The following is a 15,000-nucleotide window of genomic DNA, read 5'->3' as shown; positions in this document are numbered from 1 at the left end:
GAGAATCACTGGAGAAAGAGTGGTACATGGACATTGAACCATGTTAAAGTATTTGTATCTCAATGAGGGTCAACTTGTATGGAGAGAGGTGCACAACTGTTTTTAGAATGGAGGAACTGGTTGTTGTCCCCCGTCGCACCGCGGAGCGAAAGGGGGACTATGGTTTTCCCCTCCGTCCGTGTGTCCGTCCGTGCGTCCGTCCGTGCGTGCGTGCGTCCGTCCGTCCGTGCATGCGTACGTGCGTGCGTGCGTAAGCGAAGGACCGAATTCTAATTTGGTGTGTGGGTGCAACCCACATCAAAATCCAAGATGGCCACCGCCATGTATGTCTGAACCTTGTGAGCGGAATATCTTGAAAAATAAGCGAAGTACCAACTTCTAATCTGGTATGTGGGTGTATCTACGCATAAGGAAGAACGCTATTGAAAATTGGGTCGCCACGTCAAAATCCAAGATGGCCGCCACCATGTATGTCTGAACCTTGTGAGCGAAATATCTTGAAAAATAAGCTAAGTACCAACTTCTAATCTGGTGTGTGGGTGTATCTACGCATAAGGGAGAACGCTATTGAAAATTGGGTCGCCACGTCAAAATCCAAGATGGCCGCCTTGCGTCCTCCACTTTGTCAACTCACATCACTTTACCGATGGGGGACCTAGGCGTAACGCTTGTTCTTCTTGTTCTTCTTTGTTACATTTTTACTTATTACTACCCTCTTGGGGGGTCACCCAAAAAGAACTGTTCTGGTCAAAGTCTTTCTGGAACATTCTAGCATTTGACTGGAACTGATTTGAGCAGTAGTTGTAATTTGTTCAGGGTACTGGTGATAACTCGTATACTCTTTGTGAAAAACACGACGCCATTTTACGGTGTAGTCTGTAGGGCAATGCCGTCTGGAACAGCATTTGTCTGTCCGTCCGTCCAGTGTATGAATGTCGTCTTTTCTGCCGGCATTTTTCGTGTTTATTCATTTCAAAATTCGTTTTCTCTGCAACCGTTGATCCGATTTACGAAAACACGAAATTTTCCCAGTCGGAGCGCCTCCTGTATAATTTTTTAAAATGATAATTATGACGTTGAAGGAACTGCACTCCAACGCGAGTCGAAATAATTGACGCGACCAAAGACGAAATTCGTCCGAGTTGCTTTATTGAAACAAAACAGCTCAGGTATTCTGACAAGCCCGTTTATCGGGCAGCAATATATATACACATTTATGTCGGGAAGTTTGCCCGGCAAAAGCTATACCGGGCATGCCCGGGTGTCAAGGGCGAGCCTTGGAAAGGCGAGTCTGGACCTGCCCGGGCGTGTTTGGCTGCGGCCTGGCAAGTCGAGGCTGGGCGTGCCCGGGCACTCTGGGCGAGCCCTGGAAAGGCGATAGCGGGCATGCCCGGACGCTCTGGGCAAGTCCTGGAAAGGCGATAGCGGGCATGCCCGGGAAAGACGAGACCGGGCGTGCCCGGGAGGTTCGGGCGTGCCCGGGAACAGTGAGTCCGGGCATGCCCGGGAGAGGCGCGTCTGGCCGTGTTCTGGCCGGTGCAAGGCGATTGTGTGCATCCAGCGGTAACTGCTACACACGCCCCTCCAGAATCGACCAGCACCGGCAGGGTCAATTTAAGGGGGGTCCGGATGACCCGGCCGAAGCGACCCCTGGAGGGTCGTGGGGAGGGGTCCGACATGGTGGTGGGTGGTCGAGCGGGGGGAACTGTGGACGGGGGGCGGCCTCGCCACGGAGGAAGGGCCAACCGTGGTGGTCGGTCGATGTCCGTGTGTGCCGGTTTGAGGCGGTCCACAGAAATCCGGTCTGGCCGGCCGCCGAAGTCGACGATGAAAGACTTGTCGCCCCGTCGCAGGACCCGGAAGGGCCCGTCGTACGGCGGCCGGAGTGTCCCCCGGTGCGCGTCATGATGCACAAAGACGTACTCCGCTGTGCGAAGCGCCGGGGGGACGTAGGACTGGGGGCCACCGTGGCGGGACGTCAGCACGGGGGCAAATCGTAGGGCGGCCTCCTGGAGGTCCGAGCGCTGGTGAGCGGCGGACCAGGGACTGGTAGCGTCGGGCATGAATTCGCCCGGGACGCGGAGCGGCTGGCCGTAGACGAGCTCGGCGGCGGACGCCTGGAGGTCTTCCTTGGGGGCCGTGCGAAGGCCCAAAAGGACCCACGGCAGCCGGTCGGCCCAACCGTCGTCCTGAAGGCCGGCCATGAGTGCGGCCTTCATGGAGCGGTGAAACCGCTCGCACAACCCGTTAGCTTGGGGGTGGTAGGCCGTGGTGCGGTGCAGCGTGACCCCCAACGAAAGGGCGACCGCGCCCCAAAGCTCAGACGTGAACTGTGGGCCGCGGTCAGACGAGATGTCCGCTGGTGCCCCGAAGCGCGCGACCCAGGTGGCGATGAACGCCTGCACCACGTCGGCGGTGGTGGTGGAGGCGAGGGGCACAGCCTCCGGCCACCTGGTGGTCCTGTCCACCATGGTGAGCAGGTGGGTGAACCCCCGCGAGGGGGGCAGGGGACCCACCAGGTCCACGTGGACGTGGTCGAAACGCCGTTCAGGCACGGCGAAAGGTGCCAGCGGGGCCTGGGTGTGTTGGTGGACCTTGACCCGCTGGCAGGCCGTGCAGGCGTTGGCCCAGTCGCGGATGTTTCGTCGAAGGCCGTGCCAGACGAAACGCGCCGACACCAGCTTCTGAGAAGCTTTCCGGCCCGGGTGAGAAAGGCCGTGGATGGAGGCGAAGATGCGGCGCTGCCAGGAAACGGGCACGATGGGGCGAGGCTGGCCCTGGGAGACGTCGCAGAGCAGGACGGTGCCCGCGAAGGGAATGTCGGCCAGGCGGAGGCCCGTGTCCGCCGCACGGAGTGCCTGCACCGAGGCGTCGGTGGTCTGGTCGGCCGCCATGAGCGCGAAGTCCACGCCGAGGTGGACCGCGTTCGCGCTGGCCCAAGAAAGACAGTCGGCCACGGCGTTGGCTTTGCCGGCGACGTGCCGGATGTCCGTGGTGAACTCCGACACGGCGGAGAGGTGGCGCTGCTGGTGGGCCGACCACGGCTCCGTGACCTTAGCCATTGCGTAGACCAACGGCTTGTGGTCGACGAAAGCCGTGAACGGGCGGCCCTCCAGGAGGTGTCGGAAATGGCGAATGGCCAGGATTAGCCCGAGCAGCTCGCGGTCGAACGTGCTGTAGTTTAACTCGTTCGGCCGGAGTTGCCGGCTGAAAAAAGCGAGTGGCTGCCAAACCCCGTCCACCCATTGCTCATGGACGGCGCCCACCGCGTAGTTGGAGGCGTCCGTAGTGAGGGCAATGGGCGCGTTGAGCACCGGGTGAGCCAGCAGCATTGCGTCGGCAAGGGCCCGTTTGGCGTTGGCGAAGGCCGCGTCCATGGCCGCAGACCAAACAATGTCATGCTTGGCCGGCTTGCCCCGGAGGGCCTCGTAAAGGGGCCGCATGAGCTGAGCAGCGCGGGGCACGAATCGGTGATAAAAATTCACCATGCCGAGGAACTCTTGGAGGGCCTTGATGGAACGGGGACGCGGGAACGTGGTGATGGCCTCGACCTTGGTCGGCAGCGGCACGGCCCCGGTCTTGGTGATGCGGTGGCCCAAAAAGTCAACGGTCGTCGCGCCGAAGTGGCATTTGACCGGGTTGACAATTAAGCCGTGCTCGCTGAGGCGACCGAACAGTGTTCGGAGGTGGAGGAGGTGCTCGGCGCGGGACGTGCTGGCGATGAGGATATCGTCCAGATAGACGAAAAGAAACGGCAGGTCGCGCAGCACGCCGTCCATCAAGCGCTGGAACGCCTGGGCCGCGTTCTTGAGGCCAAACGGCATCCGCAAAAATTCGAACAGGCCGAACGGCGTGATGACGGCCGTCTTCGGGACGTCGGCCGCCCGGACAGGTACCTGGTGGTAGCCCCGTATCAGGTCAATTTTCGAAAAGATGACCCGTCCCGCCAAACGGGCGGAAAAGTCCTGAATATGCGGGATCGGGTACCTGTCGGGGGTGGTAGCGTCGTTGAGATGGCGGTAGTCGCCACACGGGCGCCATCCACCCCCCGGCTTTGGCACGATGTGCAGTGGCGAGGCCCACCCGCTATCGGAGCGCCGCACGATGCCGAGGTGCTCCAACGCGTCAAACTCGGCCTTCGCCACGGCGAGCTTGGCCGGGTCGAGGTGGCGGGCCCTGGCGTAGACTGGCGGGCCCGTAGTGGGTATGTGGGGCTCGATCCCGTGCCGCACCGCGACGGCCGAAAACGTCGGCCGCGTGAGGGCCGGGAATTCCGTGAGCAGGCGAGCGAACTCGTTCGCTGCCGGGAGAGCGCACGCCAGTTCGGTCGGTGCGGAGCTGCTCATCGTGCATGCCAGGGAGCTGAAGGTCTCGGCGTTGACAAGGCGACGACGTTTGACGTCGACCAGCAGCCCGTGCGCGCAGAGGAAGTCGGCGCCCAGCAAAGCCATGGGGACGCAGGCGGTCACAAAAGTCCATTGAAAACGCTGGCTGCCGAAGCAGAGGGTGACGACGCGTGGGCCGAAAGTGCGTATGGCCGAGCCATTAGCAGCGACCAAAGAGGGGCCGCAAATGGCGTCCCGCCTGTCCTGCTCGGAGGCGGGTATGACGCTCAGTTGGGCGCCGGTGTCACACAGGAAACGCCGCCCAGACGCTTTGTCCCGAATAAACAGCAAGTTGCCCGAGTGGCCGGCGCTCATGGCTGGGAATGAACGCCGGCCCGGCCGTTTCCCGACCTGCCGAAAGTGCACGGGGGCCGGCACGTCCGAGCCTTGTGTCCGAACCTGGCGTGGTACTACCACCATGCACGGTCAGGTGGAGGCCCCGGCCGTCGTGTCGGAAGCGGGCGGTGCGGCATGGCGGCCGCCAGTTGCACCGGCAGTTCGGCCTCCAACCGCGCAGGGCGCTCGGGCGTCGTGGGCGTCGCCTCGGACGGCGGCGGGCTCCAGGTAACCGCGCTGATGTGCTGGCCCGCCGAGGAGATCTTATCGGCTTCCCTGGCGAGGGCGCGGGAATCCGTGATCAACGTGCTAGCCAGGGCGAGGCGTACCGGGTGAGGCAGCTGGCGAAGGAACAGCTCGCGGAACAGAAAATCCGGAGAGTGCTCACCGAGCAACGAGAGCATATAGTCCATGCGCTCTGACGGGCGCGTGTCGCCGAGCTCGGGCAGAGCGAGCAGGCGCCGTGCGCGTGCTGCCGGTGAGAGGGCGAAAGCGTCGAGGAGGAGTGTCTTCAGCGCGTCGTATTTGTCAGCAGCCGGCGGGTGCTCGAGGAGGCTCAAGGCGCGGGCCGCGGTGGCGGAACCAAGGGCCGCCACAACATGGTGGAAGCGGGTGTCGTCCGCGGTGATGCCTCGCAGGGCGAACTGAGAGTCCGCCTGAGCGAACCAAACAGCCGCGTGAGCCTCCCAGAAGGTAGGCAGTTTAAGCGTCACTGCCGTATCCATGTCGGTAGGTCACCAATGAAGGAACTGCGCTCCAACGCGAGTCGAAAGAATTGACGCGACCAAAGACGGAATTCGTCCGAGTTGCTTTATTGAAACAAAACAGCTCAGGTATTCTGACAAGCCCGTTTATCGGGCAGCAATATATATACACATTTATGTCGGGAAGTTTGCCCGACAACAGCTATACCGGGCATGCCCGGGTGTCAAGGGCGAGCCTTGGAAAGGCGAGTCTGGACCTGCCCGGGCGTGTTTGGCTGCAGCCTGGCAAGTCGAGGCTGGGCGTGCCTGGGCGCTCTGGGCGAGCCCTGGAAAGGCGATAGCGGGCATGCCCGGACGCTCTGGGCGAGCCCTGGAAAGGCGATAGCGGGCATGCCCGGACGCTCTGGGCGAGCCCTGAAAAGGCGATAGCGGGCATGCCCGGACGCTCTGGGCGAGCCCTGGAAAGGCGAGAGCGGGCATGCCCGGGAAAGACGAGACCGGGCGTGCCCGGGAGGTTCGGGCGTGCCCGGGAACAGTGAGTCCGGGCATGCCCGGGAGAGGCGCGTCTGGCCGTGTTCTGGCCGGTGCAAGGCGATTGTGTGCATCCAGCGGTAACCGCTACAACGTCAGCTCACGTGATACGGGTGCCATCATCGAAAAATCGAAAAACTTTCCACCTCTATAATCTCCGAAACCGTTCCTTGGAAAAAAATTTGAAAGGTGGCTCATTGGAAAGTACTCCCCCCATGGGGAATAACATATGTTAAAGATGATGTCATAGGTTCCTTCATTATAACATCATAAATCGACAATTAGAACGCTTCAGCCGATCAGTATGAAATTTCTTGAGCATGATATAAGGATAAATTGGTCGACAAAAGAATTGATGATGCCATCAGTGACGTGGTTCGGCAGCCATATTTTTACGATGTAGTCCATAGGGCAATGCCGGCTGGAACAGCGTTTGTCTGTCTGTCTGTCCGGTGTATGTACAGTGCATTCAGAAAGTATTCAGACCCCTTCACTTTTTTCACATTTTGTTATGTTGCAGCCTTATGCTGAAATCGTTTAAATTCATTTTTTCCCTCATCAATCTACACTCACTACCCCAAAAATGACAAAGAGAAAACAGGATTTTAGAAAGTTTTGCAAATTTATTAAAAAGAAAAAACTGAAATATTACATTGACGTAAGTATTCATACCCTTTGCTATGACACTTGAAATTTAGCTCAGGTGCCTCCCATTTCTCTTGATCATCTTTGAGATGTTTCTCCACCTTGATTGGAGTCCACCTGTTGTAAATTCAATTGATTGCACATGATTTGGAAAGGCACACACCTGTCTATACAAGGTCTCACAGCTGACAATGCATATCAGAGCAAAAACCAAGCCATGAGGTCGAAGGAACTGCCTGCAGAGCTCAGAGACAGGATTGTGTCGAGGCACAGATTTGGGGAAGCCTACGAAAAAATTCTGCTGCATTGAAGGTTCCCAAGAGCACATTGGCCTCCATAATTCTTAAATGGAAAAAGTTTGGAACAACCAGGACTCTTCCTAGAGCTGGCCGCCCGGCCAAACTGAGCAATCGGGGGAGAAGGGCCTTGGTAAGAGAGGTGACCAAGAACCCGATGGTCACTCTGGCTGAGCTCCAGAGATCCTGTGTGGAGATGGGAGAAACTTCCAGAAGGACAACCATCACTGCAAAACGCCACCGATCTGGGCTTTCTAACAGAGTGGGCCAGACGGAAGCCTCTCCTCAGTGAAAGACACATGAAAGCCCACTTGGAGTTTGCAAAAAAGCACCTAAAGGACACTCAGACTGTGAGAAACAAGATTCTGTGGTCTGATGAAACCAAGATTGAACTGTTTGGCTTCCGTCTGGCCACTCTGCCATAAAGCCCAGATCGGTGGAGTGTTGCAGTGATGGTTTGTCCTTCTGGAAGTTTCTCCCATCTACACACCAGATCTCTGGAGCTCAGCTAGAGTGACCATGGGGTCCTTGTTCACCTCTCTTACCAAGGCCCTTCTCCCCGATTGCTCAGTTTGGCAGGGCGGCCAGCTCGAGGAAGAGTCCTGGTTGTTCCAAACTTCTTCTATTTAAGAATTATGGAGGCCAATGTGCTCTTGGGAACCTTCAATGTAGCAGAGATTTTTTTGTAGGCTTCCCCAGATCTATGCCTCGACACAATCCTGTCTCTGAGCTCTGCAGGCAGTTCCTTGGACCGCATGGCTTGGTTTTGCTCTGAATATGCATTGTCAGCTGTGAGACCTTATATGGACAGGTGTGTGCCTTTCCGAATCATGTGCAATCAATTGAATTTACCACAGGTGGACTCCAATCAAGGTGTAGAAACATCTCAAAGATGATCAAGGGAAATGGGAGGCACCTGAGCTAAATTCCAAGTGTCATAGCAAAGGGTCTGAATACTTATGTAAATGTGATATTTCAGTTTTTTCTTTTTAATAAATTTGCAAACTTTCTAATTCCTGTTTTCTCTTTGTCATTATGGGTATTGAGTGTAGATTGATGAGGGGAAAAAATTAATTTAAACGATTTCAGCATAAGGCTGCAACATAACAAATGTGAAAAAGTGAAGGGGTCTGAATACTTTCTGAATGCACTGCATGTAACAACTAAGGCTGCAGGAGGGTCCTCTCCAGCTTGACATCCTTCGGATGTGCGGTGAATGCATTGATACCTTGACCTGCATGCGAAGCACCAGGATGACAGTTATAGTTGCGTTGGAGATTCGAACCCAGGCTAAGCAGCTCCAAGATGAGTACCATACCTCTAAGCTACTGCCCTGCCAGCCCCAATATCAATCTGATTGCAGGTAGGTATCAGATCAACTGCTTGGAGCAAAACAATTAGTTGAGAATGATAGAGGTCGGTGCTACTGCCATTATTTCACTACTGTACAGTATATTCATAATATTAATGTTGCGTTGAAGCAAGAATGGTTCCTGTTCCTTTGACAAAATGGTTGTTTTTTAAAGAAATTTTAAGCAGATTTTACAAAAGCTTTGATTTATTGAAGAGAATGTAGAAAAGCATTGAACATTAAAGTTTAATCGACAAAAGTGCATGTTGTTTGTAGAAGTTGGGATTTGTTTAATGGCGAGGTTTTAGGCTTTACTGTGCGGGGGGATTTAGGGGTAATCGTGATAAGTCACGGAAACAATCAGCACAGGAAGGTCTTGCATGGTCGTTGGGCCTGGGTGTGGAGACATAAGTCGTTGTTGTTTATTTTGTAAAAATCCAGATGCTTTGATGTATTTTTTTCTGAATGTTTTAAAGAGTGAACAGATTGACAGGTTGGATTAAGGAGTGTTTTTCACTTTGTTCGACATCGACAGGTAATGTTTCACACAAAGTTGTTGGTATGCAGAACGATCTGCCAGGAAGAGTAGTGGATGTAAGGACTTTGGGCAAGTTCAAAAGGGAATTGCATCAGGTGGCTTTACAGTTATTAGGACCTTCACTTAATATCCAGGTTGGTGACATTTCATGTAATCACAGCCTTGACAGGTGGCGAAATCTCTTTCATTTACTGGGTGACTGGACGGTTTCTCAATTGACATAAACTTTCCGTTTTTTCAATATTATATCTTCCAGTTATTGCAAAAGGTTTGGCGATGCATGATGATTCTGGATGTGGTTTTAAGTCATCCTCATTATTTTCAAATGAATTGAGATATGAGGGCATTGGCGGACATTGAAGATGCCTGAGGTCTCGGTGGACATCAACCATTCAAATCATTCATGTAAACATTTGCCAAGGTATATCGACATATTGAAATTAATGCGAATATATATATATATATATATATATATATATATATATATATATAATATATATATATATATATATATATATATATATGTATACATATTATATATATATATATATATATGTGTATACATATATATATATATATATATATATATATATATATATATATATATATGTGTATACATATATATATATATATATATATATATATATATATATATATATATATATATATATATATATATATATGTGTATACATATATATATATATATATATATATATATATATATATATATATATATATAATATAATATACCTTGGAATATATATATATATATATATATATATATATATATATAGTGTACAAATGCACTGTTGTTCAACAGACTTGATTGGCAGCAAAAAATTACAATTTCAACCAATGGGAATAATAGAGAATGCTCAAAACGTATGACGCGATTGGATGCTTGTGTTGTTCAAATTATACTTTGTGAGCTAACTGGTGTACAAATTAGCCCCGACCCTCTATTTACGAACTGGTGCATTCTTTGTTCCAGCAGAACATACCCACACATTCTCCCAGCCTCAGCAACACAAAGCATGGCAGCCTACCCTGGAGCAGCGCAATACCCATCTGGAATGCAACAAGCTGCAGCTTATGGGAGCTATGCACAGCCGTGTGCGTACGGTGTCACTGACTACGGTATGGCTGGAGAAGTATCTTATCTCATATATAAAGAGTACAAACATTATTCCTTTTGCACTTCATTATGTCATTTCATATTATGCATAATGACAGTTGATTTATGTTATATGTATATATATATATATATATATATATATATTATATATATATATATAAATATATATATATACTTTTTCTGGTCTTCATCAATGATCTCTCTGACTCTCTCGAAAATCCTCTCTATCTCTTTGCTGATGACTCCACTCTCTGCCGCTCCATTCCTCTTCCCTCAGATCGGCAGTCTGCTGCCTCCTCACTCTCTGAAGACCTGGACAAAATCACAGACTGGTCAAACAAGTGGAACATGTCTTTCAATCCTGACAAATCTCACACTCTTACTATGTCTCTCCGAAAAGATCGACTGGACAACCCTCCCATCTACTTTCTCAACAATCCTCTCCAAGAAGTTCTGTCGCTCAAGATTTTGGGTCTCACTATCTGCCATGATCTTTCTTGGGAAAACCACATTTCCAAGCTGGCCTCCAAAGCCAGTCGCCGACTGGGCATCCTCCGTCGTGCGAAGTCCTTCCTCGGCACACCTGAGCTCCTCACCACATACAAGGCTTTCATCCGCAGCTCAATGGAATACTGTTCTCCCCTATGGCCGGTGCTCCTGCCTCACACCTAGCTCGGCTTCACGCTGTTGAAACCAAAGCTTTCAGAATTATTGGAATCTCCCGCGATGAAGCTATCTCTGAGGGCCTTTCACTCACTCACCGCAGGCAGGTAGGTGGTCTTTCTGTCTTCTACCGACTCCTCTCCGGCCTTGCACCCCAGCTCTCTCTGTGCTCTGTCCCCCAAATATTCCTACAGGTCGCACAAGATCTGCCAGCAACCCTCTGATGGGTAAACTGCCGAAATCTCGGCTCTCCGCTCACCTTCACTCTTTCATTCCTCTTTTCTCCCGCTCTGGAACAAACTCCCTCACTCCCTTCAATCCCACTCCTCCCTCCAGGTCTTTAAAACAGCTGTTCACCACCATCTCTTATCTTCCCCATCCAAAACCTTGATCTTTTCTACCCCCGCTAATTCACCCAGATCCACCTTGTTTGAAATTCCAACTTCTTTCCTGGAAGTCCTGGCAGTGTCCATATGTTTTATACCTCTCCCACCGCCCCCTTCCCACGCCCCCCCCAAAGCCCTCGCCCTCTCTCAGATCTCTCGATGTCTCCATGTCTCTCGGTCCCTGCTCTCAAATGTTGTGTTTGTGTCCTTCCCCCTCTCTCCCCATCTTGTCTACCGCTCCCTATGTTATATGTTTTATGTGTCGGTTTGTCTTTCTGTGTGATTAATGTTCGCTCTTTCACGAGCCTCGATATTGTATACAAAAAAAAAAAAAAAAAAAAAAAAAAAAAAAAAATATATATATATACTGTATATATATATATATATATATATATATATATATATATATATATATATATATATATATATATATATATATATATATATATATATGTATATATATATATATACACTGTATATATACATATATATATACTGTATATATATATATATATATATATATATATATATATATATATATACTGTATATATATATATATATATATATATATATATATATATATATATATATATATATATATATATTATATACCTTGACCTGCAAGGTATATATATATATATATATATATATACCTTGACCTAATATATATATATATATATATATATATATTACATGTACTAGTGAGATACCCGTGCTAAGCATGGGTGGAGGCCAGGAGCAAACAGACAATGCAGATACGGTGAATGCTAAAGCATGAAACCAATACATTTCACATTCCTGTAGCACCCTCAGTCACACGTCAGACATGGACAGCAAGTTCGTGAAGGACTTCCATGAATAACGTAACCAATCGCATACAAACGGGTACGTTCACGTATAGAAACATCGATCGTGGGTCTGTGGCGAATCTGCATATGGCGATCCGCGAAGTTCACGTTTAGAAAGTAGAAAGCATCACGGCATGTCGTCATTTACTTGAACTCGATATCTCTTTTTTCATTCCAAAGAACATAACTCCAATCACAAATTAATCACAAAATAAACTTTTAACAACATTTTTAATGTTTCCTTCATTGTAAAACTACCAAGTCAACAGTTAAAAGGATTTTGAGCCAATAGGTGTTACGGCCTTGGCAAGATAGATGGAGACAGCGATCTGTTAGCGTATACACCGCCGAAGTAGCTATGTGGAATTCTCTCATGTAGAGATTAAACCCACGTCGTTTGAACTTTGGCCGAGGTCATTATTTACTTTTGATGATGTTTATATACGAATCAAAAAGAAGATAATTGGTTTTGGTGCTCCTTTCCGCATATCTCGTGGATTGTGAGTTGGAGAGATGACCGTGATGGCGGGAGGGGTTGCATTCTCTCAAGCAGGGATTCAACCCATGTCCTTATAAAAGGTCTTTGTCCGAGGTCACCGAGTCCGATCGGTGCAGTCGATCGGCGCAGCTGTGCAGCTGTGCAGCGAACGGTACAGCTGTTTGTGCGGCACCTGGGAAAATAACGTAATGCGGGAGCCCAAACCTGAAAATGCTGGAGGCCAAAGCTGAAATTGGAAAAAACAATATAGCCTATTTTATTCCAGAAGATCCCAGGATTATCCACCCAAAATATCGTTTCGATCGGGTCAGCCGTTTTTGCGGTACCTTCGAACGGACGGACAGACAGACAGACGGACAGACATTTGGTGAATTATAGTAAGATATACCTGACTTGGTGACGTAAGCAGATTTCAACATCTGCTCTGAGTCTGGGAGGTTGGTGGTTCAAACCCCATCCGAGTCATACCAAAGATTTATAAAACGGCACGTGATTATTCCTCGCTTGCTGCACAGCATTTAAGAGGATAGATCACAGAAAAACAACTTTGGGAAGGCAATGGCAAACCACCCAGCCATAACCTTTGCCAAGAAACTGCTTTGGCGCACCGCACGACGCTCTATAAAGAGTACAGTACATCAAAATGAATTTTTTTTTTACCTATAAGCATAAGAGAGAGGTATGTGTGTGTTACCATTTTTCTCAGAGATGGCCAAAGGAATCTTTGTCAAACTTTCAGAGGTTTATCAGTGGGTGCCAGGAGTGTTCTGGCAAAAAGTAAATAATAAAAATCTAGAACAATGCGACTATGTCGCAAATATGCCTCCGCATAGTCCCATGTAGATGCTCTTGTTCACTGTCCTAAAATATACACGTTGATTTAAATCCCTACAGCTGTTTTCAAGTATCACATTTTCACCAGCCATGACAGGTTTCACATCGATCGGTGAAGCAGTTTCAGAGTAGGAATTTTTTAAAAGAAATATTTTTGGCTGGTATACCACTTCACCTATGATGTCATCATTATCAGGCTTTGGTTCCCCATTGGGAGTACTTGACAATGTGCCAAGTTTAAAATCTTTCCATTCAGCGGTTTCCGAGAAATAATTTTTTAATAATTTGCTTTTAATCCAAGATGGCTGCCATATCACGTGACCTATAACGTCACAATTATCATAAAAACATTCTGCATGGGTATCACTGCTACACTGAAAGATTTGTCTCAATCGGACATATGTTTGCTGAGAAAAACGAGGTTTAGCCCGTATGGACGGACGGACGGCCAACCCGAAAACATAATGACTCCGGCGACTTTGTCGGCGGAGGCATAAAAAATGCAAAAGAAGTTGGACGTAGCCTCTGCAGCCTTAGCCTCTGTAGCTCTGTAAAAGGTAATATTTAGTGATGCGTGACCACATTCCTTAGTGGATGTAGGGAAGTATTTTAGGCCTCCACAAAAAAAAATAGAAAAAAATCAAAATTGATATCTTTGAAATGCCAACGGATTAGAACAGCATTTGACAATGTTGGGTACTCCTGCTAGTATATTATAATACACACACACACACACACACACACACACACAGTGGCGTAGTGATGGTTTGTGGCGCTCAGGGCGAAGGTTAAAAATAGTGCCCCCTGCAGGCACTGACACAGTCAGAAATTCCTATTGGGGGGCCATATGAAAGAGCCCTAAGCTTCCCCAGTGGGTTCAGCAGCAGAGCCCTGGAATCGGATCAAAATGAGAATATAATTATATATGATCTCTTGAGATTATTAGGCTTATTAACTACAAAGAATACGGAAGAATTCCTATGTTTCTAAACAAGTGCCACGTTAAGGTGTATAGAGCAGTTAATAGGTCCTTCCACGGCATGGTATTCCTGTTACAAAATAAATGACAAAAACAATGATAACATTGTAACAAAGCATTTATTAATACCCGTAATATTAACAACAATTATAATATTCGTACCATTTGTCAATAATATTACAAACGTTTAATCCCGCCCTGGTCCAAGCAGACCTGTGCTTGGTGAAAGGTAAACTGGTACTGAAGCAGTAGAGCAGGCAGGTATGCTACAAGGGCATCAACAACAACTACATCAAACATGCATGCAGCATGGTGTGGTATTTCTATGGCCTCGAGACAAGAGCTGATGAGACAGAGCAGCAGAGGAAGGCAAGGAAGTTAAAGAACTCACTTGACATGTGATCCTGGCCTTCGCTGATTGGGACATAGCACCTGAGATGTCTAGATTTGATCCACGTAATTACGTAACAAACGTCTCAACAGTTACACCCCTCCATCCGTTGGGCCAATAGGCGATCTCCATGCTACTGAGAGCATATTAAACCTCATTATACAAGATAAGCGATCTACGCAACAGGCAGCTCGATAATTACTAACACCGGAACACGGATTTATTTACTGTGCGATGTGATAGAAATAGGAATTAGGAAAAAGTGAATCCGTATGGAAGGAGTTTATAAACATCGACCTGACATATTGACACGTAGCACGGAGTTTAAACTGTTAATCGTGGTTCTGAAAGTTGCTTCTCGTGATCTCACGAGTTCCTTGTATTATAATTTATTTATATACAATACAACCAAATGTGAGCATGAAAACGTTGTTTTGAGTGTGTAATTTGGCGCCCTATCTACTTCGCGCCTGGTAC

At 48.8% G+C, this 15,000-nt stretch overlaps 1 protein-coding gene across 12 annotated transcripts in view; it reads left to right on the top strand.

The window, feature by feature from the left end:
• LOC137423011 (protein phosphatase EYA1) overlaps positions 1-15,000 on the top strand; it is a 311,146-nt gene that overhangs the window by 149,534 nt on the left and 146,612 nt on the right. For 9 of the 12 annotated variants that reach the window (XM_078774780.1, XM_078774785.1, XM_068109764.2 and 6 more), the window contains one exon: positions 9,779-9,924. In XM_078774780.1, the coding sequence (XP_078630906.1) occupies positions 9,779-9,924 (146 nt within the window). The remainder of the gene's footprint in view (positions 1-9,778; positions 9,925-15,000) is intronic. The other 3 variants (XM_078774783.1, XM_078774784.1, XM_078774778.1) reach the window with 1 other exon arrangement.

Source organism: Myxine glutinosa, chromosome 3, assembly GCF_964187855.1.
Source record: "Myxine glutinosa chromosome 3, kmMyxGlut1.1, whole genome shotgun sequence".
Lineage (NCBI taxonomy): Eukaryota > Metazoa > Chordata > Myxini > Myxiniformes > Myxinidae > Myxine > Myxine glutinosa.
Note: the sequence above shows the minus strand (reverse complement) of the source record. Positions and strands in the feature narration are given on the sequence as shown.